Below are 27,721 nucleotides of genomic sequence, written 5' to 3'. Positions count from 1 at the left end.
TCCTTCAATATATTTCCACCCACGCTCTCTTTTATGTTAACAAATGTGTAGGAATGCACAGCAGTCAACCCAGTAGAAAGCCTTCTTTCAGAGCACTTTGAGTTGCACTGTACAAGCCACGTGCACAGCCCTGAACAGACCTAGAGCCAGATCTTGTTCGTGTTGAATCCTGGCTAACAGTGTAGTTTTGTTTTTTTTCCAGTGAAACAGAACAAAGCCAGGCCTTAAGAACATATCTAGCCCGTTTGTAGCAAAATAAGCATGATCAGTCATGCTGAGCATTTCTGGAAGGAAGAAGAGTGCAATTCATATCACTTAACTTTAAATATCTCATTTGACCTAGTTCTAAACTACCCCTATAATTCGTGGGTGGAAACGGGCATTGTTAGAGAGCTGTTAATGTGAGTTATTTTAGAAGTCTGCAGTACTATGAGGGGAAACGCACCCCAGAAGTGCCTGTTTCCCTGTACTGATTATATAGGAAGTCTAGACAGTTGGCTCAGATGTAGATGTCTGAAGCTCCATGAGAGAGATTTTTTTCCACCTAGGGAGTCACAACAGAATCTGCTGGGTATTAGAGGCTTTGCCGTGGCCCTTGGATAGCAAATGCCTGAAAAAGTGGCACCTCTGGAATGAACTGTGTTACAAATGTGCAAGCTCTTAACAGTTGAAAAGCTGTTTACAAGCGGTTTCCAAACTTTACTCTTGGCTTAGAATGGATAAGGCCTAAAGCAGTCACTGATCTTCAAGATGATAAGTTCTTTCAGCGGTTCTGTAATCAAAGGAAAAATGGCTTTTCTTTAAATTACTGCTTTAATCTTTTTTCTCCCACCAATGTTGGCGTTTTGTGCTCTGCCACTAAACGCAGCAGACTTATTTATAGTGTCAACTTGAATGAATAGGCAGAACTTATGCTCTTGTTGTGGCTGCATCTTTGAGATGATGGAAATCACATAACTGAAAGTAGACAGCAATGAAATTACACAACGTTTCCAAATACGTTCGTTGTTGCCCTCACTCTATCAGTCCCGCAAAGTACAAGGGCAGGGCAAAGGGATATATTTAACAGGAATATCTGGGCATGTGGTGGGGAAAAGACTGAAAGAATTCAAATCTGAAACTTTTGTCAGCTTCTGAGATCTTGATGTCTCCTCCTCATGTGGCCTGTATATGCCCTCTGTAGCCCTTAAAAGTTGGCTGCCTTTTGGGAACAACTACAAGACTGCCAGGACTCTGGGAAACATAGCCTACTGGTAAATGACAGATAAGTTGTCTCATCAGGTTTTTTGGAGAAGTGCTTCATCTCTTGGTGGTGCTGAGTAATAAAATGGCAAGATTTTTGAATGTTTTGGCCGTTTCTTATCTGCTGTCCTTATTCAAACAGGCAACCTTGATATGGCAAAACACAAAATGTATTTGTTCTTTTTGTTTCCCTAGATATGTGCTCGAATATTCCCTTGGTTTTACGTTATCCATGTAATGCTTCAATTTGCCAGATAATTTGGAAGAAAAAGGCTGTGAAGCCTCTCAGGGATCCCAACAGCTAATGCAAATAGTCAGTAAATCAAAATAATCAGTCAAGTGGAAAGAGTTTTGACTATCTGCGAGAAGCCACTTTTCAAGAAAAAATGTATATGCTGTCCTTTAAAACAGGAGGCTAGTATATGCCAGGAGGTTTATCAGGCAAATGTGATAGCTTAGAAACATTAGAGATGGCCTTCCAGCTTCCTACATAGAATCATTTCATTCAGATTCATGGCCCTGCTCACCTGTGTAAAACTAACAAGAGCTCATATATTCATAGGCTGAAATTTAAGTGTCTGATGTGCTTCTCCTTAACTGAGATCATCAGCGCAGGCTTGTTTGTCTGCACACAGTCCCTTTGAGTAAATGGTTTTGGGGAAATAGTAGTGGAGCTCTGTGGAAAGATGGGATTTCAAAATTTAATTTCATCCTGAAGCTTTTCAAATTGTTAGTGAAAATCAGGTACAACGAAAGCTGAGCGGACAGCTTGATTGTGAAGACAAAAATTCAAGCCTACAGTCTGGGGGAACCAGCCTGGGTACTTCAGGCAAGTGCTCTGGCCCTGGATGATCGTCCCCTCTCTCCCTGGAGAAAGTTTAGTCAGAGAGACAGATTTGTCAGAATGATTCAAGGAAATGACTTAAAGCTGTGAAATTTTTCTACTTCATCTTATTGGAGCAAGCGAGCCTGGTTCTCCTCTCTTTTACATCAGCATTGCAGTATACACTAGCATGAGAGAGAGGGGAATCTGACTCAGTGGTGAAGCTCTGCCTCTTCTTCTGCATGTAGGCAGTGTCTGATGCAACAGCCTGAGATCCTAGGAGGACTCAAGTCACTAATGTAACACAAAACAAATAATAGTCTTTGTGATATATAGCTGTTTGCACAAAGAGCCCTCAGGATGACTGAGTTTTAAAGAAGAAAAGTACTTTTAAATTTTAAGTCTTCTGCTGCTGAAATGTAAAAACAATCAGGAACATACCAGCTTGCAACATAGCTGTCTTGAAAGCATTTTAGTCCTGGGACCTGGTCCTGTAATAATATGAAACTGAAGACAGGAAATGACACTCAGCCACTGTGCATACCACAAACTATTGGCAGACAAAATATAACCCCAAACTTGCTGACCTTATTTGTTGTAATGTAGACATAGAGCTGTAAATTAACATGTTTCTATGGAAGTTTTAGTAATAAGAACAAACTAGCATATATAAGATACAGCATAAAATTATGCAGTTGATCAAAAATGAGAAGGTTTAATTTCTGAGCAATATCTGACTTGAAATATCCTACCCTGAAGCACCTGGAAACATTAAAGAGGATTTTTTTTTCAAAGCTGCTTTAAAGACACGCAGGTCATCACAATATACATGGCTGTATGTAGCGCTTTCTGTTAGTCTTTCAGGAGCCCAGAAAGCGAGGTCACCATCACTGTTCCCATTTTATAGGTAAGGAAAGAAATTTGGACCTAAGGATATGAACTGGCAGAGATGGCAAGCCACTGGCAAAGCTGGAAGAACAGTCCAGACGTCCTGTTGGAGTCCAGTGGCTTCCACAGGCACTTTCTCTTCTAGCTTCTTTCTTCCTGGTGACATACTGTCTCCCTAGGCAACTACAGATTAGAAAGAAGACAAAAAATCTTGTTTCCAAAACTGCAAAGCAATGACTTGAGTCTGGATGTAGGGAGAATATCAGGGAAACACAGTGAGCTAATAGTCGAAGCAGAGGCGTCAAGTCAGGTGCTTCAGGTTCTATTTTTGACTTGGGCCAGCCGTTTCCCTTCACTTTGCTTCGGCCTCCCCTCTGCAGGATGGGAAGTGAGGATGTTCATCTACCTCACACGGCTGGGTTGTCTTGCTGAGGCCACGGCTGTCAAATCTCATATTCTGAATGACGCTCAGTTGACCTCTGCTTTACCACATGCATCTCCTTCACTTGTATTTCCACGGTGTTTTTGCCGGCCCACGCTGGGCCACGTGCCCCATGCCAGCCTTGCTGGGCTGGCATGGGAAGGTGTGGAGCAGAGTTACAGCACCAAATTGCAGGACCATTGCCAAGTGGGACTCTAGTCCATTACTGCGCAGCCTGTGGCATTCCACCATATTACCTGCTGCACAAAATCTCCTACGCTACCCCTTGGGTGATCTGAGATGTCTGTAAGGCCAGTAAAGTACATTGAATAGAGTTGTGGCCCTTGTACAAAGCGCTGTGACTCCTGTCCAAATTGAAGATGCAAGGTCAGGTGACAGGCGCTAGATCTGTCTCTGACCCCGCACTGTAGATCTCCATCTAATGTCAGCCCAGCCACAGCCCTAGGAGTTATCAGCAAAGGGGACAAGTGATGGTTACGTGCGCAGCCCGTCCTTCCTGATTTTGAATGAATGCGCTGCCGCAGGCTGCAGGTGCTTTCTCTTTGCTGGGTTCCCGAGGAACTCCCCGCTAATGAGGGCTTTCTCCTTTTTCCAGGAAGCACCTCCACCTCCTCCTGCTCTTCCCATATCAATCACATTTACTGCCGTGTAAATCCAGGTGTGTTGAGAGAGCTCCTCCTTTCCACTGACCAGATCCATAGCAGGGAGGAAGGAGGCCACCCTCTCTGCTGAGCAAAAGGTGAATTTCACGATTCTTGCTAATTCTTCTCTTAAAGGCATGAATGTTAAGACAAGAGCCGCGTGAAGCCGAGTGCTTCATTTAATTAATTCATTTATTTACGTCCTGACGGGGAGGGAGCCGCAGGGTGCGTGCCCTCGCGGGTGCCCCGGTCCCGCGGGCCGGCAGCGCCTAGCGCCCGCCGCGGGGCCGCGCCCGGAGCCTCCCGCCGCCCCCCGCCCGCCGGGAGGAGCGGGCGCGCCTCCCTTTCGCACCCTCCCACTCGGTTTCCGGGAGCGCTCAGGCCCGGCAACCAGAAGGATTTCGGTGCCGGGGGCGGCCGCAGCCCCGGGCCCGGCCCCTTTGTTCGAGCGGGAGCGCAGAGCCGGCGCTGGGCCCGGCCCCAGCATCGCCCCGCGGGCAGCCAGCGAGGCGCGGGCAGGACGGTCCCCGCCGCGGCCTTCCCCAGCATCCGCCTCCCGCGATCCGGCTGCCGCGGAGCTGCCTCCTTCCCGCCGGCCGCGGGGAGTGGCGCTGCCGCCGCCCGCAGCCCGGGGCGCCCCCGCTCCGCGGCCAGCGGCGTGCCCGGAAGGTAGGACAGAGCCCGGCGGCGGGAGGTGGAGGAGGGAGCGGGGCGAAGGGGCGAGCTCGTCTCGGAGCCCGCGCTGAGCCGGCAACAAAGGAGGGGATGAATGAAGCTGGTGCGGTTCTCTGTAGGAAAAAGGCTGGAGCGAGCGGGGGTCTCGGGCGTTGTCAGCGCCGAATTTCAGCTTTTCGTCTCGTTGCGAAAGGATTGGTCACGGCAAAGCATTGTCCTTGGGCTGGGGAAAGGCAAGGCGCTGTCCCTGTTCCGGGCTGTTTTCTGCGCAACGGTTTGCGCTGCTCCTGCCGCTGCAGTGTTCCCTGTCGGCTTTGCAGCGATTCAGCCTGGAAGGCTGGGTTGGACTGAGGGGACCCGTCGAGCGGTGGGGGAGAGCTTCGTGGTGAACTGCGTGCCTGTGAGGTCTGCCCGATCCCTGGTCTGGTGCACACCCACCTGCACGCACGGGCACAGGGCTGCGGTCCTGACCGGCATCTCCGCGGCTGGGTGGTGGTTCGGTAGTAAATGTGCCCGTTAGATCACAGCAAATGGCTCTTGCTATCTCTGCCTGGGAGCAGCTGGACAAGCAGGGGCCTGATGCTGGAAAGATGGAGGTAGCTGTGGGTGTTGCCATCAATTGCTTAGTGCCAAGTGAGTTTTGATTTTGAAACAGGAGGAGGGTTTTCTTTTGTCTGTGGGAAGCTTGACTGCTTGCTGAGCTCAGTCTCCTCTCTGGCCTTTTGTTCTTTAATAGTCTCGATATCGATATTAACTATGTACTCTAAGATTTGTGTTTTTGTCTGCAGCAAGGAGATGTGCTTCTAGGGAAGGCCCAGCTAGGTCAGGTTGTTGGCAGCTGCATACTGCTGCAGGCTGTGAATGGCATGGCAGATAGAGCAGCTCTCTGCCCCTTGCACCTACTGATGCAAAATAGCAAGTGGTCTGTTTGGGTAATGTCTATGAACCTCAGGAACAGAAACCGAGATGCGTGTTGTTATCTCAGAGTATCTAGGCATGCTGGACTGAGATGCATGTGGGAACCGCTGGGAAACAAAGCACTGTGTCAGCACTGGCTGTTATTTGCTGCTCTGTTGATCGTCAGTCTCATAGGCCTGCAAACTCCAGCTCAGAAACTCATCCTGCTGGAAAGAAAGTCAAGTTTCATTAGTCCAGCCATCACTGTTGGCTAGAAGGGTTTCTGTGAGGGTGACTTGCATTTTGAGACAAATTAGTCTGTGTGTGGACAGATACGTTTGTGGTGTCCATTTGGGTTTGTTGGCTTAAGCCTTTGCCCTGTTCTCTGCTGGGTGGCATTTCTCTACCCAGGGGTGCTCCAAGAGAGCCCCTCTATCAGCACGAGTCAGTCTCATCCTGTCATCGTTGGAGATATGATGCTTAAAATGCAGCACTGCTGCCTGGCCCATTCTTAAGCGTGGGTCTTGTGATTTGACATTTTAAGAAATTGCCTGCCTGTTGTCAGAGCCTCCCAGGACCAGGAAGGAGCGTCTACATCAAACCACTGTGTTCTTGCCAAAAGGTGTCACCATGCCCGTCACGGCTGCCCTAAGAGCACAGGACTTCAAAGGCACAGTTCCAAAACAAGCCACAAGTTAAAATGTGAGCCCCAGCCACTATAGGCATGTCAGAGAGAAGCTGTGCTGGAGATCAGGCTCTTATCTCAGGAGGATTCATGCATGGGGCCTGCCTTCAATTAAGGGAAAACCTGTGTGTTTAAGAGAACCTTAACCTGTGTTAAGAGATGCTCTCGAGATAAATATGGACTGGGTAATCTGCCGAGGCCAAGAGTTGGTATGCAGTTCTCTTCTGTTTGGCTTCTTGCTGCCTCTGACCTTGGAGGCTGCAGGTAACAGTTCCTGATTTTTTTTTTGCTGTTGTTGGTGGTGGTTTTTTTTTTTTTCTTCTTCCCTTATGTTACTGGATGGTTAAAATGGATAAGGGTATAGGTTCTACCTCATGTGTGAGGCTGCTATTTTTAATTTATCAAAATGTCTTCAGTCCATGAAGCTCGAGGAATTGAATAAACATGAATTTTTTTCATCAGCCTGGTAAGGACAAGAGACAACATATAAGGCAAGTTCCAGCCCCCAGGTGCATGGTGCTGGTACCACTTTACAGAGTCTGTGCAGTGCATGGCAAAGTTTCTATACTTGCTTTTAAAGCCCTGGCACAGACAGCCAGGCCTGAAAGTGACTTGTTGCTAGCCTACATGTTAGACGCTGGCTATCTCAGAGAGTATTTATAGTGTGTGTGTGTTTTTAATATCTTCTGTGGCCTGTTTTCCACCTCCTTCTCCCAAGGGATCTGAGCACAAGAATGCCCAAGGAAGTTTCTGACAAGGGGCCAGAAAGCACCTTGTCTTGCCTTTTCTGCTGCTGTATTAACTTGAAGACAGCCAAGAGTGTCTGGCTATTGTTCTTTTATCACTGTTTTTGTGATATTTACAGTAGAATTTCAGGTCTTGTTTGCCTGGGAGAACACTCTGGTTGATACTACTGTTAATATCGTACAAAAGCAAGATGGAGGATTTGCTGTACTAGTCAGGTCTCTAAGACAACCAAATTGGGCAAGGTAAGTTACTAAATAAAGACAGAAAAACTATCCAAGGTTGCTCAAGAGGTCCAGGTTAGAGGAAGGCAGTGGATTTAGTGTTTCCAAGGTTTATTCCATCTACCTTCTCTGCACAGCTGTCCTTTCTGTCCCATGCAAAGGGTCTGTCCTTGTGGCTGAAGCTGCCAGTGAAACAACGGAAGTCTGCTGGCGCATTGATGCATGAAGTCTCTTTCTGCAGTACCATCATGCTCTCAAAGCATTTCCTAGTGCTCCCTCTCTTGAGGAGACCTCGTGTACAGTGTTTGTTTTATATTTTGTTGAATTCTGGTAAATGGACAGATCAAATTTACTTTCCTCATAGTTGGATTTAATTTCTTGCTCTTTTGATAATGTGCAGTAGCTCTTGCTGTAGCTACCACTGGAAAAATGACTTCATTGCAGGTGACTCTGAGTCTGGCACCTTAAACTGATACTTACTGCTTTCCTGGGGGTGGTGGGGGGGAACCTCCATTTAAAAAAAAGACAATATTTCTGCATCAAACTTTCTTTGGAAACCATTCCCATGCAGCAATGCTATTTTTGTTAGCTCTTTGTAAAAGAGTAAAACTACAGCTAGAAAATAGCCACGGTTGCTTCAGACACAGCATAAGCAAGGAAAGATGTGTGAAGAAATGAAACAGTGTTGTCATGTTTCATTATCACAGCCTAAGTGTGTTTTCTTCTTCTTTTTTTTTTTTTTTTAAACTTCATTGTGATGGAATCAATATGGCGTAGACTGAAATTATGGCTGAAATTATACAGTGCATTCCTTTCAGTGATTTGTTTTTATCATGCCAGTGTTTACCCACCTAGGGAGTGGTTGTGGAAACACATCACAGACCAGTGAAAGAACCTGCTGTAGGCTGTGTACCAGAGCCAGCAATCAAGCCCCCCTCTCCTGACTGTCAGTCTAGTCCACAGTGGCCTGTTTGAGGATGGGATAATCTTACCTTCTGCGCTAACTGTGCTGAAGCACAGAGGGAGTTTGCAGTTTGTTTTGCATGCTAATGTTCTGAGCTCTGATGTCGATTCCCTTGATAACTCTATTTATGCCTGGGAATGCCAACTGACTGTTTTAAAAATGATTGATACTGTGTATCTATAGAGTAAGCACTTCAGAAAGACTTCCCAAGTCCTTTGATGTGCTGAGTATTAAGCAGTGCCCAGCAGAGTTGGGTGACCATTCATCTCTGCCACTGTACTTTGAGTAATGTTGAGAAAATTGCTTCCTTCTCTGTATCCGACAAGTACAAAATGGGTGTTGTGATTCTGAACTCCCTTGAGATCTGTGAATGAAAAGCTCTATGGATGGTGGATACCTGGGTCTTGTAACTTGGATGCTTTTTAATACCCTTCCTGTGCTCCCCCATCCAGTTTCTTTGAAAAGATAATGCAAATAAAATTGTACTGCTTCTGTCAGATCTCTTGGTCTAAATTAATCCTAATTATTTGAGTGAATAACTTGTGTAGTGTAGTAAAGACTGTATGGATGTTGGTAACACTCAAAGGAATTTACAAACGTTTGGGATGGCAGAAACCTCAAGAGGTCACCTAATCCATCTCTCTGGCCCAGATCAGGTCCATCTTCATCTCTATCATTCAAGACAGAGGTTTGAAGGTGGTTGTGCGTGTAGTTCTGCGTGGACTTTCTTTAATAGTTTGGGCAGTGAGGGAGATTCTGCAGCCTCTCTGGACAGTCTAGCTGAGTTTGCAGTAATGTGGTAGTTAGAGTTGTGTAGTGCGTGTCTTCCCCTTGATGGTTTTGTTATCGTCGTCATTTTTTTGGTTTTTGTCAATCACAAACACCTTCCTACATGGCCTTTTTACAATAATAGACAGGTACAACAGTGCAACTTCTTTTGCAGCACATCCTCAGGGTCGGGGAGGGAGTAAAAACCCACACATCCAAACCAAGGCACCAAATTTTGGCATAATCACTAACAAAGCCTTTCTTTGGGCAATCTGTTCTTTTTTCCTCCTTTGACTTATCTCTTCCCTTTATTTGTTGCATAGTGCTCTGAAAACTCTGGTGTCTGCTAATTAGTGCTTGTAAAGTTTTCAGTAGTTCTGACAGACGCAAAAAGCAGCTGCATGTCAAAACAAACAGAACTTTCCCATCCTTTGCAAATGCGCCCAGTTATGACTTGCAAGTGCATTCCCTGGACACCGAATCTGTCTCGGCAGTGGAATAAACCTCCCTAGAAAGGAGGCCTCTCCTGGAAGAGATGGAGAAACAGTTAGGTCATGGGATGTTTGGTTATCATTATTGCGTGTGATACTACCTCAGTGGCTCTCGTCAGCCTTCCACGTGAAGAATATCCTAGTGACTAGAGTCTGCTCCTCAGCTATATTTAGCTATTTGTTTTATAACTGTGAGTTCCTTGCTATGCAAACTGGAGTAGGTCGGTCTGCAACCTTGAATAAGTACTTTCATTTCCCTGGACTTTCCCAGATGGTACGTTGGGGATGTTCTAGCTGATAATCAATCCACTAGCCATTCCTAATGGAGATTTAATGATGGGCAATATGGCACAAACAGTATTTCCTAGCCTGGAATAACAGACGGATGTTTCTGCCTTTTGAATATTTATGTCGTATGCTGAAGTGGACCTGCTTAATCACGTGCTATCAGTACTTACTGGTGTCCAAGGTGTATAATATTAGATGGAATAATACTACTTTGTAGGGTTGTGTTGCCTAGGCGTGTTCTTTGAAGCATTATGGGAGCTACCATGGCTGAGGCTGTTTAGGAAGGAGTGGCTCTGAATCCATGGGGTTAAACAACCATGTTGTGGCAGTTTTTGCTCTTGTGCCTTTGGAGGAATAGTAGTATCTGGCGTTAGGAGTCTCCAAATCTGGAATAAGAAAACAGGTCCACGTTTGAAACAAGGTATGAGAAGCAGTCTGTATTTCTTGCGTTTGCAGACTGGTATATTTGTTATATACTGAAGGAGCAAAGGCCACCAGATTGTTAGAGCTAGAGCTGTTGTGTGATCACCTGTGGCCTCTTGCAAAGAGGCTACTCAGATGCTTGCTGTAAGGACAGGCTTGTGTGGAATATGCTGGTGAGGCAGAATACGCTTATGTAAAAGGTGACCTGGATAAAGCAAAACATGTCCATTCATTTAAGCTTTAACCGTAATCTATGAATTAGCTTTTTGAATTTGCTAAATCTGTTCCATAGGAGGTTTTTTTTGTTTATATAGATGTTCCAGTAGATGGTACTGGCAGTAGCAATGCCTCCCGCAAGCTTAGTCTTGATGCCTCAGAAGCATCTGCAAGCACTTCTTCCTGTTTTATCTCTGAATCCCTCCTCACCTGAAGCACATTGGCTAGACACTAGGAAGGTGTGGCAGTGCTTTCAATGCACTAACATGGAAACACCAAAATCGAACTGGATGATTGTGTAGTTCGGGTTTGTGGAACGCTATGGTCTATTCTGCTTTAGGGTGCTTGAACTTGGAGATGGCCCTCGTTAGAAGAGGTGGCAGCACAGTTTTTACTCTTCGCTTTTGATTGAAAAAAGGACCAGTCTGCTTTAGAGACACCGTGCCAGCGCTCTGCGTTATAATGTACTCAGGCTGTTGTTTGTAACCACTCTGTACTTGTTTGGCTAGATAAGATTATATCTTGGTCTCCTTACAAAATCATGATTATGGTCTTGCCTGCAGTAAAGGATAGATTAACAATCTTTGTGGTATAGAAACAACTTCTTTTTGTAAGAAGCAAAGGAATAACGAGGGACACGTGGTGACTGTAAAGATATGACTAAACATAGAGTGCTTCGGTACTTCAGGAGCGTGGTGGGTTGATCCATCTGTCCTGTCTACCTGCGTGCAGGCTGGGATCTCCCCATCAGCACCACTCTTATCTCCAGAGACATGAAATATAAAATCACAATTGAGCAGTGCTCCATCTAGCCGGACCTGTTCCTTTTGGCTGCCAGCATCTGTACTTCAGGAATTGCTCTGTGTGTGCTTCCCAATGGCACAGTAGCTTATAGATGAAAACTGTAATTAAAAACAGGCTGTGGAGCAGTACAGCTTTTGCAAAGACTCTTGCCTGTGAAGGAGGCTGGGATTGCCAGTCTTTCCCAGGTGTGCCCAGTCCGTGCCTTCTCTGACAGCCTTTCTTGCCCCATCCAGCTAAACAAGTCTCTCTGCAGCACAGGCAGAGCACAGTGAAAGTGTTCAGTCTTCACACCTACTTTGCAATCTGATTGTGTGGGATGGTGTTTAGAAACCGTGTTTGCTAACCTCCTCTTGTATCATCTACTAGGTAGCTATCCTATGGCGCTGTTGCAGCTTATGTTGTGTTAGTGCCTAGAGGCTTTGAACTAGGATCTCATGTTTTTCTGCACGTGGTACAAGCCAAGGTTAATGATGGCTTCTGCCTCCAAAGACTCCAGAATCAGAAGGCAAACCATAAGGTGTGGATGAGAAGAAGGCAAAGCAAGAGGGGATAATGTAACAATGTTGAGGGATTAAAAACGCACCCATTTGATACAACTTGCCAAAATGGTTATGGCTTTTGACCCTTGATATGGGTGTAATCTGCATAAGAGACGTGTTCCCTCTTCTGCTTTCAAGCTTGTGATCTATCTAAACTCCTGGCTTTCCTAGGCTACCTTTGTACCACCGTTGCAGGTGGTAGAGTAGAAAGCTAGGTGTAACTAATGCATACTGGTTGAAAGCAAGCTGTTCAGGTTCCTGGTCTCTGCCTCTACTGCTGGTTGCAGTGGGAGTAGTATAGATATGTGAGCTGTGGTCTGAGGAAATGGCAGCGCTCATCAGAGCCTGGGAAGAAGCTGTTAGGGAGCACAGAGCGCTGGGGTCAGCTTCGTGCGTGGGAGGCTGACTGCAGGCTAGTGAATCAGCAGAGAGGAGGAGGGTGCTGCCGGGAAGAGCTGCCTCCAGCACGGCAACGCTGCCTCCGGAGCTGAGAGGGAAAGCAGGGCGCTTGAGCGCGCCTAGCGGGGATGGGGCTTACACGGTGCCTTAGTGCTCAGGAGCAAGAGCGATCTTGCTCCTCCTTAACATCGTTGGTTTGGTGAGCTCAGATTGTTCAATAGATACAAGCGGTTTCCTTCATCTGATCTTGCACCCCTCTGTTCACGAAACTAGCATCTTTTTGCCGCATAACAAGTGAAGATAAATGTTACTAGGCCACGTGCAGGAGTCCTAGCTGTCGGTACTGCATTTCAGTAAGGAGACGATGCTTTGGTATTTCCTTGCCAAGTTTCTTCCTGTAATATATCAGGTTGCTTTTAGGGTTCAGAACGTGAAGGTAAGTTAGTCTTTGAGGTTTCAGGAATGATTACGTTGCATGAAGGAATGAGAAGGAGTTAACGCGTAGTGTTTAGCATAGAGATTGTCCAAGGCCTGGTGAGACCTCACCTGGGGTGCAGTGTGCATTTTGGGTTGCCCATGTTTAAGATAGACTCAATTCAGCTGCTGCAGATTCAGAGAGAAGCTGCTGAGATGAACCGTGGGTTGGTGGGTTTTTCATCTGAGAGGTGACTAGGATAGCATCACTTGTTCAGCATGGCATAGTGAAGGTGGAGAAAGGACAAAGTTCTCTCATCGGGGGTTAGACACCTCCAGAGAGTGCCAGACTACGTAAAGAGCAGAGTAGGTATGTGGGTAGATGGTAGGCTTGAATAAATCTGGGCTGGTGACTGGTGGGAGGTTTCTAGCCAGCAGATCAGGTGATTTTTAAACTAATGCTGTGCAGCGCAGTGGGGAGGAAAAAAAACTTGTAGCTTGGTAACTAGAAGAAAGGGGTTGCATCAGGTGGTGATTCAAGAAAGCCCTTCCTGTCCTGCATCCCTGTCTGAAGTAGCCTGTCGAAGGACAGGGTCAATTTTCCCTTAATAGGACGTTGTTTTCATTGCAGCTCTTCTGAGGGCGTTTCTGTAATAAACCTTCCACCTGCAGTGCCAATGGCCTGGGGCAAGGGTTTGCTCCTGTTCCTGCTATGATGACCGAGTCTTCACGTCATACCAAATCACATTAAATGTGTCATTACATTAACAGTGTCTTTTCCCAGTGCCCCAAGGGAGGGGGGAGTGTATAGGTCTTGAGCAGCATCATTGGAGCACAGTGGGGGAGTTCTGTGCCAGCCAAACGCAGTATGTCCTGCGGTGGGTGTCTGCTGTCACACCAGAAGCATGTTGTGTTCCACCGCTATTTTCTTTGCTGCCTTTTGTCCAGATTTAAAGGAGTACAACTCCACTACTGTCAGAAAGGCCATTGTGACACTACACTGAAAATTAAACCAAAATGCCTAGGTCCCAAAACAAAAAGAAACCCAACGAAACAAAAAATGCCCTTAAATGTGCGAAGAGGAAGAGAAGAAACTAGCAAGTTCTGTTCTTTCTGGTTTTCAGCTTCTTGTGACTCCAGTCTTTCAGTTACACTCTGCAAATGATGGCTGGTCTGCAGAGGAGTCTTGACTGCAGGCACAGGTTGTACAGCAGGAAGAAATTGGGATGGGAGAGACCTGGGCCCCGTTTTTGCTTCATAAGCAAAATCCAGGGCAGAGGGTAGGCCACAGAAGTGCACAAATCAAATTCTGTGTGTAAACCTGAGCTCCAGTGAATAACAGATGGAGTGCCGGGGTGAACTTGAATGCTGCACTAAATCAAGCAATCAAAAGCCAGGAAATTCCACCAGTTCAGATTCTTCGCAGCCTCATACAGAATGTGTAGTGTGGCTGAGTTACGGTATAGCCTATATTTCACTGCAAAAATTGTTTATATATTAATTGTGACAAAATACAAAGTCATTTTGATGGATTATGTTTATTTATCATTGCCTTTCCTGTGCTCTGCCTGCTCTCCTGTTCCCCCTGCAGTTAGTGCTTATGACAAGGAACAAACGTTCTCTGTGAATGGTAAAACTTGAATTTTTGTCAAAGCCCCTGGAATTGCACAGAAACCTTCCCATGAAGTTCATGGATCAAGTCTAAATTAACCCGGGAGAAAAGCATTTCTGAAGTCTTTGGGTATGCTCCGTACCCTTCCCGTGTGGACCGCGTAGTTTTGGTGTCAGGCCCCTGTTTCTTCCTGCAGCGACGCTGTCTCCTGCCTCCAAGGCTTAATGCCAGGGAGTGGAAACTCAGGTAGTTCCAAGAGCATCCTCAGGATTTTTCCCACAAAACACTGATAGTTTTGCTCTGCAGTTAGTACAGAATTGGTGCTGTTTATAATAGTGTTATCTACAGTGTCAGTCTTCAGTAGGCATTTTGGCACTGAGGGGAGCGTGAGCTCATCAACAAGCCCGTAATTACTCCCCAATTTGTTTATGATTTCTTTAGTGTCCTTTGCATGGGGTGTGTATGCGGGATTTTCCACCTCCTGCTTTGCCTCAGGTTTTGTATTGTGGTTTTAGTTATGGAATGCATTGGGAGGATTTTATACGTTCTTCCTTTTATGGTCTTTTTTCTACCTAATTCACAGGGTGATTAGTCTGTCGTAGTGGTTAGAACTAAATTAAAAAAAATGTAAGCTCAAAAAGGAGAAGGCCTCTAGGCTTTCCCTTTGCTTTCTGTGCTAATTATTACAAAACTGGAGTGAGGAAGAAGACTAAACACAGACTTTTTTGAGAGGTTAAAAATATTTCTGACGTGTAAGTGAAACTACTTAGTAACAACAAAGCTTTATGGCTGGATGAGGAACTTTTGTGAATTCTTCAGCTGCAAGGGAGGGAAAAAACTTCTGGTTGGCAGACGATAACTGGGATTCCCTTGCTTTCCCTGTGTGTAGTTGAAGGTAACACACTCATTTCTTGTACTCCCGAAATATTCTACCTCTTGTTTTCTTTCTGGCAAAAGGAAATGTTTTCTTGGTAGAGGGGTCTGACCTTAATTAAGAAAGGGCATCTTTTATTTCCCCTATAGTTTAATCAAAGGATTTAATCCTAATCTGATTTGTGCTTGAGATAAGTTTCCGATTGCTTATGAGAAGGAATAACTAATTAGAAGTGAGAAGGTGATGATATGATTGCCTTGAATCTGATGGCACATCTTAAAGAATGACGGATAAAGTTGTTCTCCATTTTCAGCATTCACTTTTTCTCTATCAGCAAAGCTGCAGTTTGGTTTTATCAGATTGCCTTATTTATTTTGACTGGATTCGTTTCCTGTATTTTCCACAAAGGCTGAATGTTTGAGTCTGGTCTCTGAATTTTGCTTCCAAGGCAAAATGCTGTTCTTTAGACCCCCAACGTTGCTTTGCAGCCTGGCTAGTCTTGTCAGGGTCGTGAGCCTTGGGCACAAAATATTATGCCGTGAGCAAGTATAGGCTGGCAATTGGGCAGTAATGTATATTTGAGCACTGTAGCGGGGAAAGACACAATACAATATAGCAAAATATTAAGATTATGGTTTTCATGATTCTCATTGATTGTTGCATTGAATTAAATGTAATTAAAACATGGCTAGGATTTAATCTTTAGCTTTTTCTTGAAATCAGTAAGAGCTCTGCCAACTTTAAAAAGGTCACAGTTTCACCTTGGGTCTCCGTTTCTCTTGGTATCTGGTGCATATATTAAAATAGGAATAGCATTGGGAAAACTGATCTTGAGACAAAGATGCACAGTAGCATCTTCCTAGCATGTCACTGATCTAACCTGTTTCTTACGTTGCTCAGAGAAACAACAGTATTGTATAGAACTGGTCAAAAAAAAGGCAAATATCAGAGTAGTTTATTGCTCATTTTATGGAATAAAACCATTTGTTAGATGTCTTAAATATTTGTGAACACTATGCTTTGTTTCTAGTGATCTAGAACCTTGTACCTTAAGCCGTGACAAGGATCTAATGTTGTCCTGACACTTCCATCAAACGGATTGCAGAAGAGTTTTCTAAATTTTAATTTTGAATGAACCTTTTTCACTGCAGTGTTGCAATTGCTAAATGTAGTGATATTGGACTGCTGACAAACAGTAAAAAAGGACCATGTATTAAAATGAGCAAAGCGCAAACTGCCCCAGACAAAAATTGGATCATCTTGATCACATCCTGGTGAATTTAGTGTGCAAGCTTCTATTTTGTCCCAGCTCCCCAGGATATTTGGTTTCTTATCTCACACAACTCTAGGAGATGGAGCTTTTTCATGAGAATCTCAACTGAACAGCTCATCCTGGATGCTATTTCTAAGCATGCAAAGGATAAAGTGATCAGGAGTAGTCAGCATGAATTCACAACAGGGGAAATCATGCTTAACCAATTTGATAGCCTTCTATGATGGGATGACTGGCTGGATAGATGAGGGCAGAGCAGTGGATGTTGTCTACCTTGACTTCAGGAAGGCTTTTGACACTGTCTCCCATAACATCCTCATAGACAAGCTCAGGAAGTGCGGGCTGGATGAGTGGACAGCGAGGTGGATTGAGAACTGGCTGAATGGCCGAGCTCAGAGGGCTGTGATCGGTGGTGCAGTCTGGTTGGAGGCCTGTAGCTAGTGATGTCCCCCAGGGGTCAATACTGGGTCCAGTATTGTTTAACTTGGTCATTAGTGACCTGGATGAAGGGACAGAGTGGGCAGAGAGGAACCTCATGAAGTTCCAACAAAAGGCAAGTGCAGGGTCCTGCACCTAGGAAGAAATAACCCCATGCACCAGGACAGGCTGGGGGCTGACCTGCTGGAAAGCAGCTCTGCTGAGAAGGACCTGGGAGTGCTGGTGGACAAGTTCACCATGAGTCAGCAATGTGCTGCTGTAGCCAAGAAGGCCAATGGTCTCCTGGGTTGCATTAGGCGGAGTGTTGCCAGCAGGTGGAGGGAGGTGATCCTGCCCCTCTCCTCAGCCCTGGGGAGGCCTCACCTGGAGTACTGTGTCCAATTCTGGGCTGCCCCGTACAAGAGAGACATGGAGCTCCTGGAGCAAGTCCAGTGAAGGGCTAGGAAGATGATGAAGGGGTTAGAACATCTCTCCTATGAGGAAAGACTGAGGGAGCTGGGACTCCTCAGCCTGGAGGAGGGAAGACTGAGAGGGGGAATCTGATCAACGTGTACAAGTAGCTGAAGGGAGGGTGTCGAGAGGATGGGGCCAGACTCTTCTCACTGGTGCCCAGCAATAGGAGACAACGGGCACAAACTGAAACACAGGAAGTTCCATGTGAACATGAGGGAAAACTTCTTTCCTGTGAGGATGACTGAGCACAGGCACAGGTTGCCCGGAGAAGTTGTCCTTCCCTGGAGACATTCAAAAGTTGTCTGGACACGATCCTGGGTAATGTGCTCTAGGTGACCCTGTGTGAACAGGGACGTTGGGACTAGCTGATCTCCAGAGGTCCCTTCCAACCTCAACCATTCTGTGATTTCTCTGAAAGGGGAAAAAAGGGTGCAGCGAAACTTGCAAATGTGAAGTGGATGCATTGAAAATGCTCAGAAACAAGAAATGAAATGAATTTACATAACTTTAAAAATACCATTATCTTTTAGGCCACTGGCAGTGAAAGCTTTTTGCCTTTATTCTCTGCATTTATTGTTGAAATGAGTTCAAGATGCATCACTGATAACTTCTCCAGCTATCAGTGGACCAAATTCTACTGTAGCAGTTTATCATCAGGGCTACTGTTGTCAGCTCTGATGTTTACTGAGCCTGATGCTGAAGGACTTCTGCATGCAGTGATGCTGTTTTCACTTGGAAGATTCTGCTTGGAGCTCTGCACACTTAAGAGAATTGCATGACCAGGCAACTGCGTTTCTTGTAGAGAGCAGGGGTTGTTCTCAGGATCTGCGTCCATTTATTGTACTTAGATAGGTTCACTCTTTTCCAGAGTCCCAGAGCCTCTTGAATAACAGCAGCTTGGGGATCATCCAGAAACCTGTTGAAGACTCTGCACTCTTCTCCCAAAATACAAAGCCAGAACGCAGGCAGACAGTTAGGTTCCTCCATTCATGTTTAACTATTGTGAACATGCATGCCAAGGATGCATAGCTGAGGAAGGTCCAGTGGCACTTAGGACACCTCCCATGGCAGCACCTGGGGTTGTTTGCCTTTCTTGTGGATGATGGAGAATTACTGTGCAAGTATAAAACGCACTTTCTATTACTGCACATGGAGTTGCTGTTATCACTCTGTCAGAGCAGCTGCACAGACTGCTTGGTCCTTCCGAGCTCCCCGTATTATTAATACCAGAGTCTGAGCAGGTTCAGCCATCCCACTGCATGCTCTTATGATAGCTCTAAAAATGGCGGAAACTTTTTACATCCTCCCCACTTGCAAATGTGCTCCCATGAGGGCACAGTATTAAACCCTAGTGTTCCTCATCCTTCTTATTCACATGAGAAAAGCTGTTAAATGACACAAAAGATTTTTTTTTTTCAGAAGTGCCTTAGGTGGGAGTAGTTGAAAACAAAGACTTGATTTGATTGCACAAACTTTTTCCTACCCAAATAGTTGACTTTGAAGTCGCTATGACTGTTGGCATGGGTCAAGATTGTGTTTAAAACAAAAAAAAAATCCCAAAACAAACAAAAACCACCTGTTTTTCGCCTCGATTTACTTAATCTGGTAACTACTTTTCTTTCTTTATTTATTTTTCTTTTGGGCCCTGGTCCTGAAAAGGTGTATGTGTGTGACTGTCTGTAAAGTTGTAAAGTCTGTAAAGATACCTGATTAATTTCTTAAATGTAGCTTTAGAATTTTAGAAACCTAAATTTTGACCCTGGCATTTTTGGCTATATATTTAATTTTAATGAGATAAAGATCTCCCTTCCAATATTGTATGCACACAGCTGTTAACAGTAGTGTTCACATACACCCAAGTGCAATTCAGACTGGCTGTATGTTCAGAATGAAGTCCCTGCACCTAGAAGTTTGTGCTGGGTAAACGTTTCTTAGATCTAGATTCATCAAGAAAGAAGCGCTAAGCATAGGTTGGGATTAGGCCAACTCACTCTGGTGTCTGGAAACCCATTCCTGTGTTTTGCAGATGTTCCACTCAATATGTCAAGGTGAACAGATTCTTAGATTGGAATAAACCCATGAGGGTTTCTTTTTTGGGAGGGAGGGATTGAACTTGGGGAGTCTGTTTTGTAGCTATGTCTCTCTAGAATGGAATGGCATTGACATGGCAAGCACTATTGAGGGGAGGAGGGATGGCAGAAGTAGAAAAACTTGCACCTATGCTCTGTCACCAAGACTGACGAAGGCTTTTGCTTCTAATCTCTGTTTGGTCATTCCTCTGTCCCATTAGAGAAGTAGCTGAAGCACCACCAGTTGTTTTTCTGTTCTTAGTGTGCTGTCTGATGCGTGATCAGCACTATGGAGACTTTATGTATCCAGATACATTGCTCCTAGTGCAAGGTTATTTTTTGGAGCTACATCTCTAGTTGAGAACTGTTCCCCTTTTTCTTTGCCTGTAAGCCTCCTCAGGTGCCTCAGATTCAGCTGTCTCCCTTTCTGATGGAGAGACAGAGAACAGAATGTTTTGGTCATTTTTAGTAGGCTTTGATATTGTGCATTCCTAGGATGTTTTTCTTGGTTGTGGGAACACACAGAACCTTTCATCGTGGTATGAAAAGATTGTGGGAAGACTCTAGCAGGGATCTAGAAAATCTTTGTAGTCTGTGTCATCTTGGAAGAGAAAGAAAAGCAAGATTTTTTTTTTATACTGTCAGGAGAAGGTCACGTTTCTGTAACTTGTAGCTTACAGTTTGTGCCAATGATATTGTGAGTGAGAAAGAGAAAATGGCTCATGTGTTTCTTATCTGTCACATGCAGCAACATATTTTGTGTTCAGCATCTGCTGCTGGAGACAGATTTTTTTTTTCAGAAGGGCTTTGCTAATAGAGGCAGTTGAGATGCTCAAGGTACATCTAAGTTGTGCAGTACAGGCGCTCAGAACAAGTTGTTATCTCTAATGGAGCAGGACAGTGCCCTGTGGAGATACTGGCCCATATCCCAGATCTAGGATATTTCTGCAACATCAAAGCTGCACCACTTGATTGGGAGCTAATGTGGGACTTGAATAGCTCTGGGCAGTGCTGCTGTGGGTGCTGGTGATGTCCTCCTAATGGTATAATTCAGAAGAGCTCTGTGACCAGCTTTCAGAGCTTCCTGATAATCTGCTTCTATACTTTTACGTTGAAGTGGGGGAGAAGCTTTGTGAATGTGTGACCCTAGCGATATGTACAGACTTCTTTAAAAATTGCCCAGATATTTACTTTTATGTATGTATTTCTAACAAGTCATATTTGTAATGAAGAAACTTTACTTGAGTTCATTGTTGTTTCCTTGTATGATATAAGCAGTGTGCAGGTTTACACCAAGGCACTCATCCCTGTCTCCAGGCTTTGGTCAATCTACAGCTATTAGAGATCAAAATGAAGCTACGTGTGAGTTAACTCATACTGGGCTCTTCTATAAACCAGCAAGTAGTGGGTGTAACTGTGCGCTGGATATTTGGGCGTGATGCAGGATGGCACTTAAGTTCCTTGAATGTGGTGCATGGCGTGGGACCTCTAGTGAGTGTGGCAGTGCACTATTTATGGGCATTGTACATTGGAATAAAATAAGCTATCGATTTGGTAGGCAGCTTAATTAGCCATTGGCATTCATTTGTTTTTCAGCATCCATATCTTGAAAGTAAATGCGTTTGCATAAAGATTTCTGGCATAAATTTTTGTGCATTCGCAGTGCACTTCCTCTTATTTCTCTCTCCCCTCTGCTTTAAAAAAAAAAAAAAAAATCCAGTCCCTCTGAGAGGGAGCAGAACACTATCCTGTGACCTGTGTGGCCAACTGAACTTCAGGAATAATGGATAGGTGAGGGAGGATGAACTAAATGTTGCTGTCTCTTTGTAGATAAGCAGCAAAATGGAGTAACTGGGTAAATTCATTGGCTTCCTAAAATTTGGGGTTTTTTTTTTTTTTTGACTGCAAGTTTCTGGATCAAGAGACTCTTCTAGCAGAGGACTGTGGAACTGTAAGATCTCTTTTCTTCTCCCTCCCACCCCTGCTTAAATTCTTTTCTTCTTCTGTTTTATCCTTTCCCCCTGATGGGAGCCTGACTCATGGGTGTGGGTTCAACCAGCCGTTACATTTTATTTGGAAAAATAGGCATCTCCAGCTGCCTTAGCCCAATTACAGCAACAAGCCCTGTAACTGAAAGGTGGGAACAGGCAATGAGCTGCGTAGAAGGAGGAGTAATGGTATATTGTAAGGAAAAACCTTCAGGTAGAAGGTGATGGAAGGGGGGCGAGATCTGCTGGAGCGTGATGTGTGCTCTCAGGAGAAGAGTCAGAAATCAGGTTGCTGAGTAAAATCAAAACTAGCCCTAGGCAAAATGTATGGGGGTGGGGAGGGCGTGAGTGAGGGAGATGTCCAATAGATTTACAGGTAGGAGTGAAACCAGGCTGATCAGAGTTTCTCATCTCCAGATTTTGTCATCTGTCTCCCTGATTTATGTTAAATAGGCCTGGAAATTGCAGGCAGCCACATGTCTAGCTCTGTGACAGCACCCGGGCCTTGCTGGCTGAAACACAGGAAGACTGAAGCACAAAGACTGTTTTCTCTTGTCTTTAGCAAGAACTGGTTGCTCTTGTCCATTGTTTTTGCTGTTGGTGATGTGATCTGAGAATCCATCTTCTTATAAACAGCCCTGGCTTTGTGCAGGATAAATTCTCCCCAGGTGTTGCAGCCTGTAGGTGCCTGAAGCCATCCTAGTTCTTGGGAACACCTTTTGGGGAGTGGAGGGAGTTTGGAGGGAGGAAGAGACAGGGCTCGAACCCTTGGATTTTCTCTCGGGCTCTCTTCCCCAGTCTCCACCTTCTCCTGGTCCCTCCTTCCTTTGTGTCTCTGAGCTGGGGTGGGATGACTAACTCTCTTGCCGAAACACTTTTTGGTGTCTCAGATACTTGTAAGCCCTCAGGAATACAGTTTTTGGAATTCTCCTTGTGGTTTTCTCTCCTCTGTGTCTGCTTGCAGCTTTCTCTGGAGCATTGCCAGCTCACCCTTGCTCTAATCCAGCCTATGTTGAAATCCTTACTCATGCCTTAATCACTTCCTGTCCCTGCTATTGTAGTTCCCCCTTCACAGCATCTGTAAGTCTTTGCTATGTTAATTCTCTTGAGTGCTGCATGCAGCAGACTGCCTCCTTCCTTGGCCTAGGAAGCAGACCTGGGTGTCCCCGCATCTTCTAAATATTCCTTGGGGCTCTCCCAGTTCTCTTTTGTCCTTAATGTCAGCCCTGTCCCCGACTCACTTTGCGGCCACCTTCTTCCAGCCCCGTCCCAGTCTGCTTAGCCAGCCAACCTTAGTTTCCTTTTGGCTGACAGTCTCAATTTTTTTGATTGTTTCTCTTTGTCATCAGCAATATTTTTGCTCTTTTTTTTAAGTCACTTAGTCATTTCCTTTCTTCTATTTTTCTTTTTTTGCTTTAAAACTTTTTGCTTGAGGAGTTGTATGCTTATTAATGCAATATGCTCGCAAGGAATTTGGCGGTTTTATTCCCTTTGCCTACCAGGAGAGGACTGGCATAGGGAAGCGTTATGCGGCTTCGCTAAGGAGCTGTTGGTAAAGCCACGCTTAGATTTCAGAAAGCTGTTTTTCAATCTTATTGCAAATCCATAGGATCAGATGTCCTTTTTCTGCAGAAAGGTTTTGGATTTGTTTTTAATGAAGGGAGCTGAAAGCCCCCTCTCAGACACTGGCTCCGTCTTGCTCCTGTCCGTTTGAAAAGGCTACCCTGAGGTCTCGTGAAAATGGGGACCACGCAATAAAACTCAAGTGATAAGGGTCATAGCGTGCCTTTGAAGGCCATGGCAGTGCTTTCATAGAGCAGCAAAACTGGATCTTGACCGATGCATGAACTGAACCTTTAGAGTTAAAATCAAATCAACAATTTTAGTCGCTTAAATCCTAAATTGAGTTTAAATTCTTGTTTGGTGGTTATGGGGGGGTGTCAGCTTTGATCTGGAGTCAAAATAAGACTTCAGCATAGGAGAACAAGAATGTAACATTAAAATGGGAGACAAAGGAAACTTTGAAAGGAAACCTTGTTTTACAGTGCAGAAAAGAAAGATTAGGTTGGTTGCGAGACCCTCCTAGGGATCTGACTGGAGAGCTAGGCACTGCTTTCTGGAGTCTGGTTCAGTGCTCTTCCAGCCAGTTCTGATTTCTTCCTGCTCTCCTCCTCTTCTAGGTCTCTGACGATGGAAGAAGGGGTCCACCATCGAGAAGCCTGAACGGTGATACCAGGACAGTTCTTTGACACTGGCAGTTACTGGCCTGAGATACAGGAGACGACAAACATGCTGAAGCCAAGTGGACTTAAAATCCCTGGCAGGGCAGGGAAGCACTCCAGCCCAGTGGGACGGGCATCAGGGACAGCTGCAGCTGCAGTCACCACTGGTTCAAAAGAAGGTAAGAACATGATTCAGCGGGGGCGTGAGCTGACCTGGGTGATTACCTGATTTAAAGGGAAAAGGTCCAACCGTGCCGGTGTTCAGTAGGGTGTGAAATTCCCCATCTGTAAGTAGATTGATCATGAGCATGGATCAGAGCAAGTGTAATGGGGTGAATAAATGGCCTCTCTCTCCCAACTAGTACACAAAACAGACAGGTTGTAGAGTGGGTGGAAGACAGATGGATCCTCCCATCTTTATTTCTGACAGAGGGAGGTACTAACTCCTGCTTTGTTTGTGAGTGTGTGGTTGGTAGGGCAATTGGACCTGTCCACAACACATGGGTTTGTTAGATGCGTAGCACCTGACCCAAATATGGACAGAACTGAAGTTGGCAATGTGGTGTTGGGGGGGGGGGCAAGGGGAGGGGGTTGTTTTGCCTAAATGTTGCACTGTGGTGTCCTTTTTGTGCAACTGCAAGACATTCAGGGAGAGAAGTGTGAATGTGTAGGCATTAACATTTGAAGGGCTGATGATAATTAGGTAAATGGGAACCTCACCAGTGACCATTTTAAACACCTTCCTTTAGCCATTGCTTCTGGCCTATGATGCAAGAATGAGAACCAGGCACTTAGTGATTTGTCCAGTGCTGATCATCTCAAATTAGTGCATTTGTTTGAACAGAATCATTTGAAGGACTGGGATATGAGTAATGATTCCTAGACACACGTGCTTTACTGTCTGTTGATCTATATCTAGTGTATGCATAAGCTATACAGACTACCAGTATGCAATATAATTAACTTTTCAAGAGTTCGTGATGTGTTCTGTCTAGGACTCACTTTTCTGGCTTCTTTGACTGCATGGTGTATTTTATTTTTAGGTAGATTATCACTTTGAAAAAAAGACTTTTCTCTTAGTTCTGGGAAGAGCATCAGGGTGAAGTATGTCCTGTCAATCACTTGTACGTTCCCTATACTACATTGGAAACTTTTTTTCTCTTGAACAGTGCTGACTTTCTCTTAATCTATCCTGTATCTCTACTGCTGTAATAATCTATGCCACTACCTGCATGCCTTATCTTGCTCTGTTTCATGCCCAATAATACATAGTATTTGGTAGAAGCAGAAAGGCCTTGTGTTGGCGTGGCAATATTTTTAGCAAAGGGATAACGCTGGACAAAGATTTCTTTTGTCACATTAAGACAAGTTAGTCTGTGATAATGATATTGCAAAAAAAGAGGGTCGCCACGTGATACTGTCCCCTGTGAGGGTAATGCAGAGGTCTTAAAATTATTTGGAGAGGGGGAAAAACCCTCTATGTCAAGTTTCCGTTGCACCGGGAAACGTGTGCTTGTCCCATGAACTCCTCCTTTGCTCTGGTTCAGGCGCTACCTCTACACAGGACATCCACATACAGACCCCTTCACTGCTGAATGACCTTGGCTGTGCTTCTTTATTATACGTTAGTAGCTCTGGCTTGCTCACGGGCTTCTGCAGCTGAGCTTTCTCCTCTTCTGGGACTAACAGTGTGTGTATCATCTCTTCTACTCTGTAAATTCTTTCCTTGCATAATCTTGTGAAAACCTTACATTTTAACTTGCTTTCTTGCACGTGTGTGAGTCTTTTTGAGGGGCCGGTCCCATGAGATCATGGGCCAAACTCCAAATTTTTCACTGTCAGACAGTGTTGTAGGGAGTGGAGCGTCAGTGATTCTTCCTCAGCTGAGAATTCAGCCTTAGATGTTGAGATAAGCATTTAAATTGAGCTCTTCTGTGTTTGAATAGCTTTCAATATTAGAAAGAGTCACTTGCTTAATTTAGCATCTAAATCAAAGATATTAAAAGCTTCCTTATCTCTGTGCTCGGAGGGAAGCCTAAATTGACAGAGGAAATCTAGGATTTAGGGTTGATAAGTTTGTTTATTTTGAATTCGTCTCCTAGTCCCGCTTCTGCACTTCCCTTTTGTTTCTCCTAACACCGAGCTGTGACTGAATGAACCTGAAGGACTCCAGTGAAGTGAGGTTTTAGCCACCAATTGCAAATCTCAGGGCCCTTCTTGCTGGATTTACAATTGCCTGTGTGGCATGGAGTTATTTGCAGGTGACTTTTATCCTAAATGAAACTGGGGGGAAAGATCCCAGGCTTGTCTTCCCTTCTGAGGCTTCGCGCGGAGGCGTTTTGGCAAACGCAGTCAGAGCATGTGTTGTGGGATGAAAGAGTTAGTCAATGCTGACAGTCAGCCCAGTGGTCCCATGCAGGCATTGAGCTGAATGCAGTGCTTGTTTGGAACTGCTTTGTGCCTTGTTCGGCCAACAGCCATCCGTCACTGTGATAGATGGTCAGAGAAGCCGGCCAAGCACAGGCAAAATCTGCACCCAAGCTGACTTTGACCTTTTCCTGAGAAGCTCTTAAACAAGTTTTATTCCTGGAAAAACAAACACGTGGAGAAAGGGAGGAAGTCTCAGGATGCTGGGTTGATACTGTGTGGCAGTCTGAGATGAGAAGGTGATGGAGGGAGAAGGTGTCGTGGTGGTCTGGTGTCTGTAGCTCCTGGAGCTCTCGAACTGCCTGTGATGTTGGCAGTTGTTCCTGTATCATGAGCTGTGATGCTGCTCCTCTGCAGATCTGCCCAGACAGCGCTCCGCGTTTTGAGGTGGTGCTGAGGGCTTTGCATAGCAACACAGGAGTGGCTGAGCTGCCAAAAGAGTCGCAGCACAGAACCGTCCCTGCCTGAGTGGTGGGGACAGAGCGCAACGGGACTGTTTACCCAAAGTATGCTCTGTCGAGGCCATCTCAAGATGGCCTTGACAGAGCTTGTAGCATCCTCCCTGGGCCTTGTTCTCCCCATGCGCCGCTTGCTTTTACAGCATCCTGCACAGCTGCTGTTCATGTGTGCGTGCATGGCTTGTACCTTCTCTCCCTCCTGCGGAGCACTTCAATGGCCTGGCCGGCCCCTCGCTGCCTCCCGTTCCTCTCCTTTCTGACAGTAGTCTAAAATGATGAGTCAAGTGTGCATCCCAAAATCCTGCTGACTGCCTGGGTGCTTCTCTCTGCTGAGAGCAGCGTGTCTGTGCTGGCCATAGGGCCCAGCCATAGCGCAAACGATAGAGGGATTCAGCTGCTGGGGGATTTTGGGGGGGGGGGGGGGGGGGAGAGGGGAACCACAAGAGAAAACATTTTTCTCTTCTCTGTCAGTGATTTCTCTCTACTTCATGGCCAAGCATCCACATCACTAAAATCCTAACCACAACAGACACTGACATATAAACTTTGAGGATAGCTGCAGCCCAAGGAGCTGGTGGTGGCTAGCCTTGGAGGCTGGATTACAGTACCTTTCCTGGAATTGGTCGGGCTTGGGCACATTAGGAGGGAGGTTTGCCCCCATCCTCACTCAGTTGTTTTGCTTGCCTGTGTCCTCTCCCCTTTTGGCCTTTGAGTGCATCGCTGATGTTAAGTCGTGGCAGCAGTGGTAGCTCCTCTTGCTCGGGAGGAGGTAACCGTATGGCAGCCTGACTAGCTCCGCTGACATGTAGTCAGCACTGAGCCCCCTTCCTGGGGTCACAGCATCAGGGCCCTTCTAAGGCTACAGGGCAGAGATGGAGATGGTGAAAATGTTTCTTTTCTTGTATGCCTGAAGTGAATATGGCAAAGACCTTTTTTGATTTTCTTCCCTTTCCTTTTACTGTCCGGAGAACACCCTCACCTGATATACTGGGCTGGAAGGATCCTAAATCAAATCCAATACTGAACTTGACAGCTTCTTTCACGCAGCTTTTTAAGATCTGATACGTATGAGGTATTTGAGGGGCCTGCAGAAACCATGAGCTCTGCTCTTGGCCGTCTTTGAACATTTCATGAGGTCTACCAACCATTTCCATAAATAGTGATTTGTGGGAGTCGGTGAGGAGTCGCCTGACTCCAGGGGGATCTGGGAATGCTGGATTTTTCTGAACTCACGTGTTGCTTCTCCGTGACCTCCCTCTTACCAGAAATGCATTCCAAAAAGGACGACTTCATTTTCCTAGGCGTTTGGTGACTCAACTGAGCCCTGTAGCTTGGCGGAA

At 45.4% G+C, this 27,721-nt stretch overlaps 1 protein-coding gene across 6 annotated transcripts in view; it reads left to right on the top strand.

Annotated features, from left to right (window-relative positions):
* Positions 1–4,021: 4,021 nt before the first annotated feature.
* LOC104146204 (CAP-Gly domain-containing linker protein 2) overlaps positions 4,022–27,721 on the top strand; it is a 90,979-nt gene continuing 67,279 nt past the window's right edge. The window contains exons 1-2 of one of the 6 annotated variants that reach the window (XM_068910455.1): positions 4,022–4,134; positions 23,455–23,675. In XM_068910455.1, the coding sequence (XP_068766556.1) occupies positions 23,564–23,675 (112 nt within the window). In that variant the 5' untranslated portion in view covers positions 4,022–4,134; positions 23,455–23,563. Of the gene's footprint in view, positions 4,135–4,460; positions 4,706–14,979; positions 15,075–23,454; positions 23,676–27,721 lie in introns of those variants that run through there. The other 5 variants (XM_068910452.1, XR_011134956.1, XM_068910451.1 and 2 more) reach the window with 5 other exon arrangements.

Source organism: Struthio camelus, chromosome 16 (assembly GCF_040807025.1).
Source record: "Struthio camelus isolate bStrCam1 chromosome 16, bStrCam1.hap1, whole genome shotgun sequence".
In the NCBI taxonomy this organism is placed as follows: domain Eukaryota; kingdom Metazoa; phylum Chordata; class Aves; order Struthioniformes; family Struthionidae; genus Struthio; species Struthio camelus.
The sequence above is the reverse complement of the archived record's forward strand: the minus strand, read 5'-3'. Positions and strand labels throughout refer to the sequence as shown.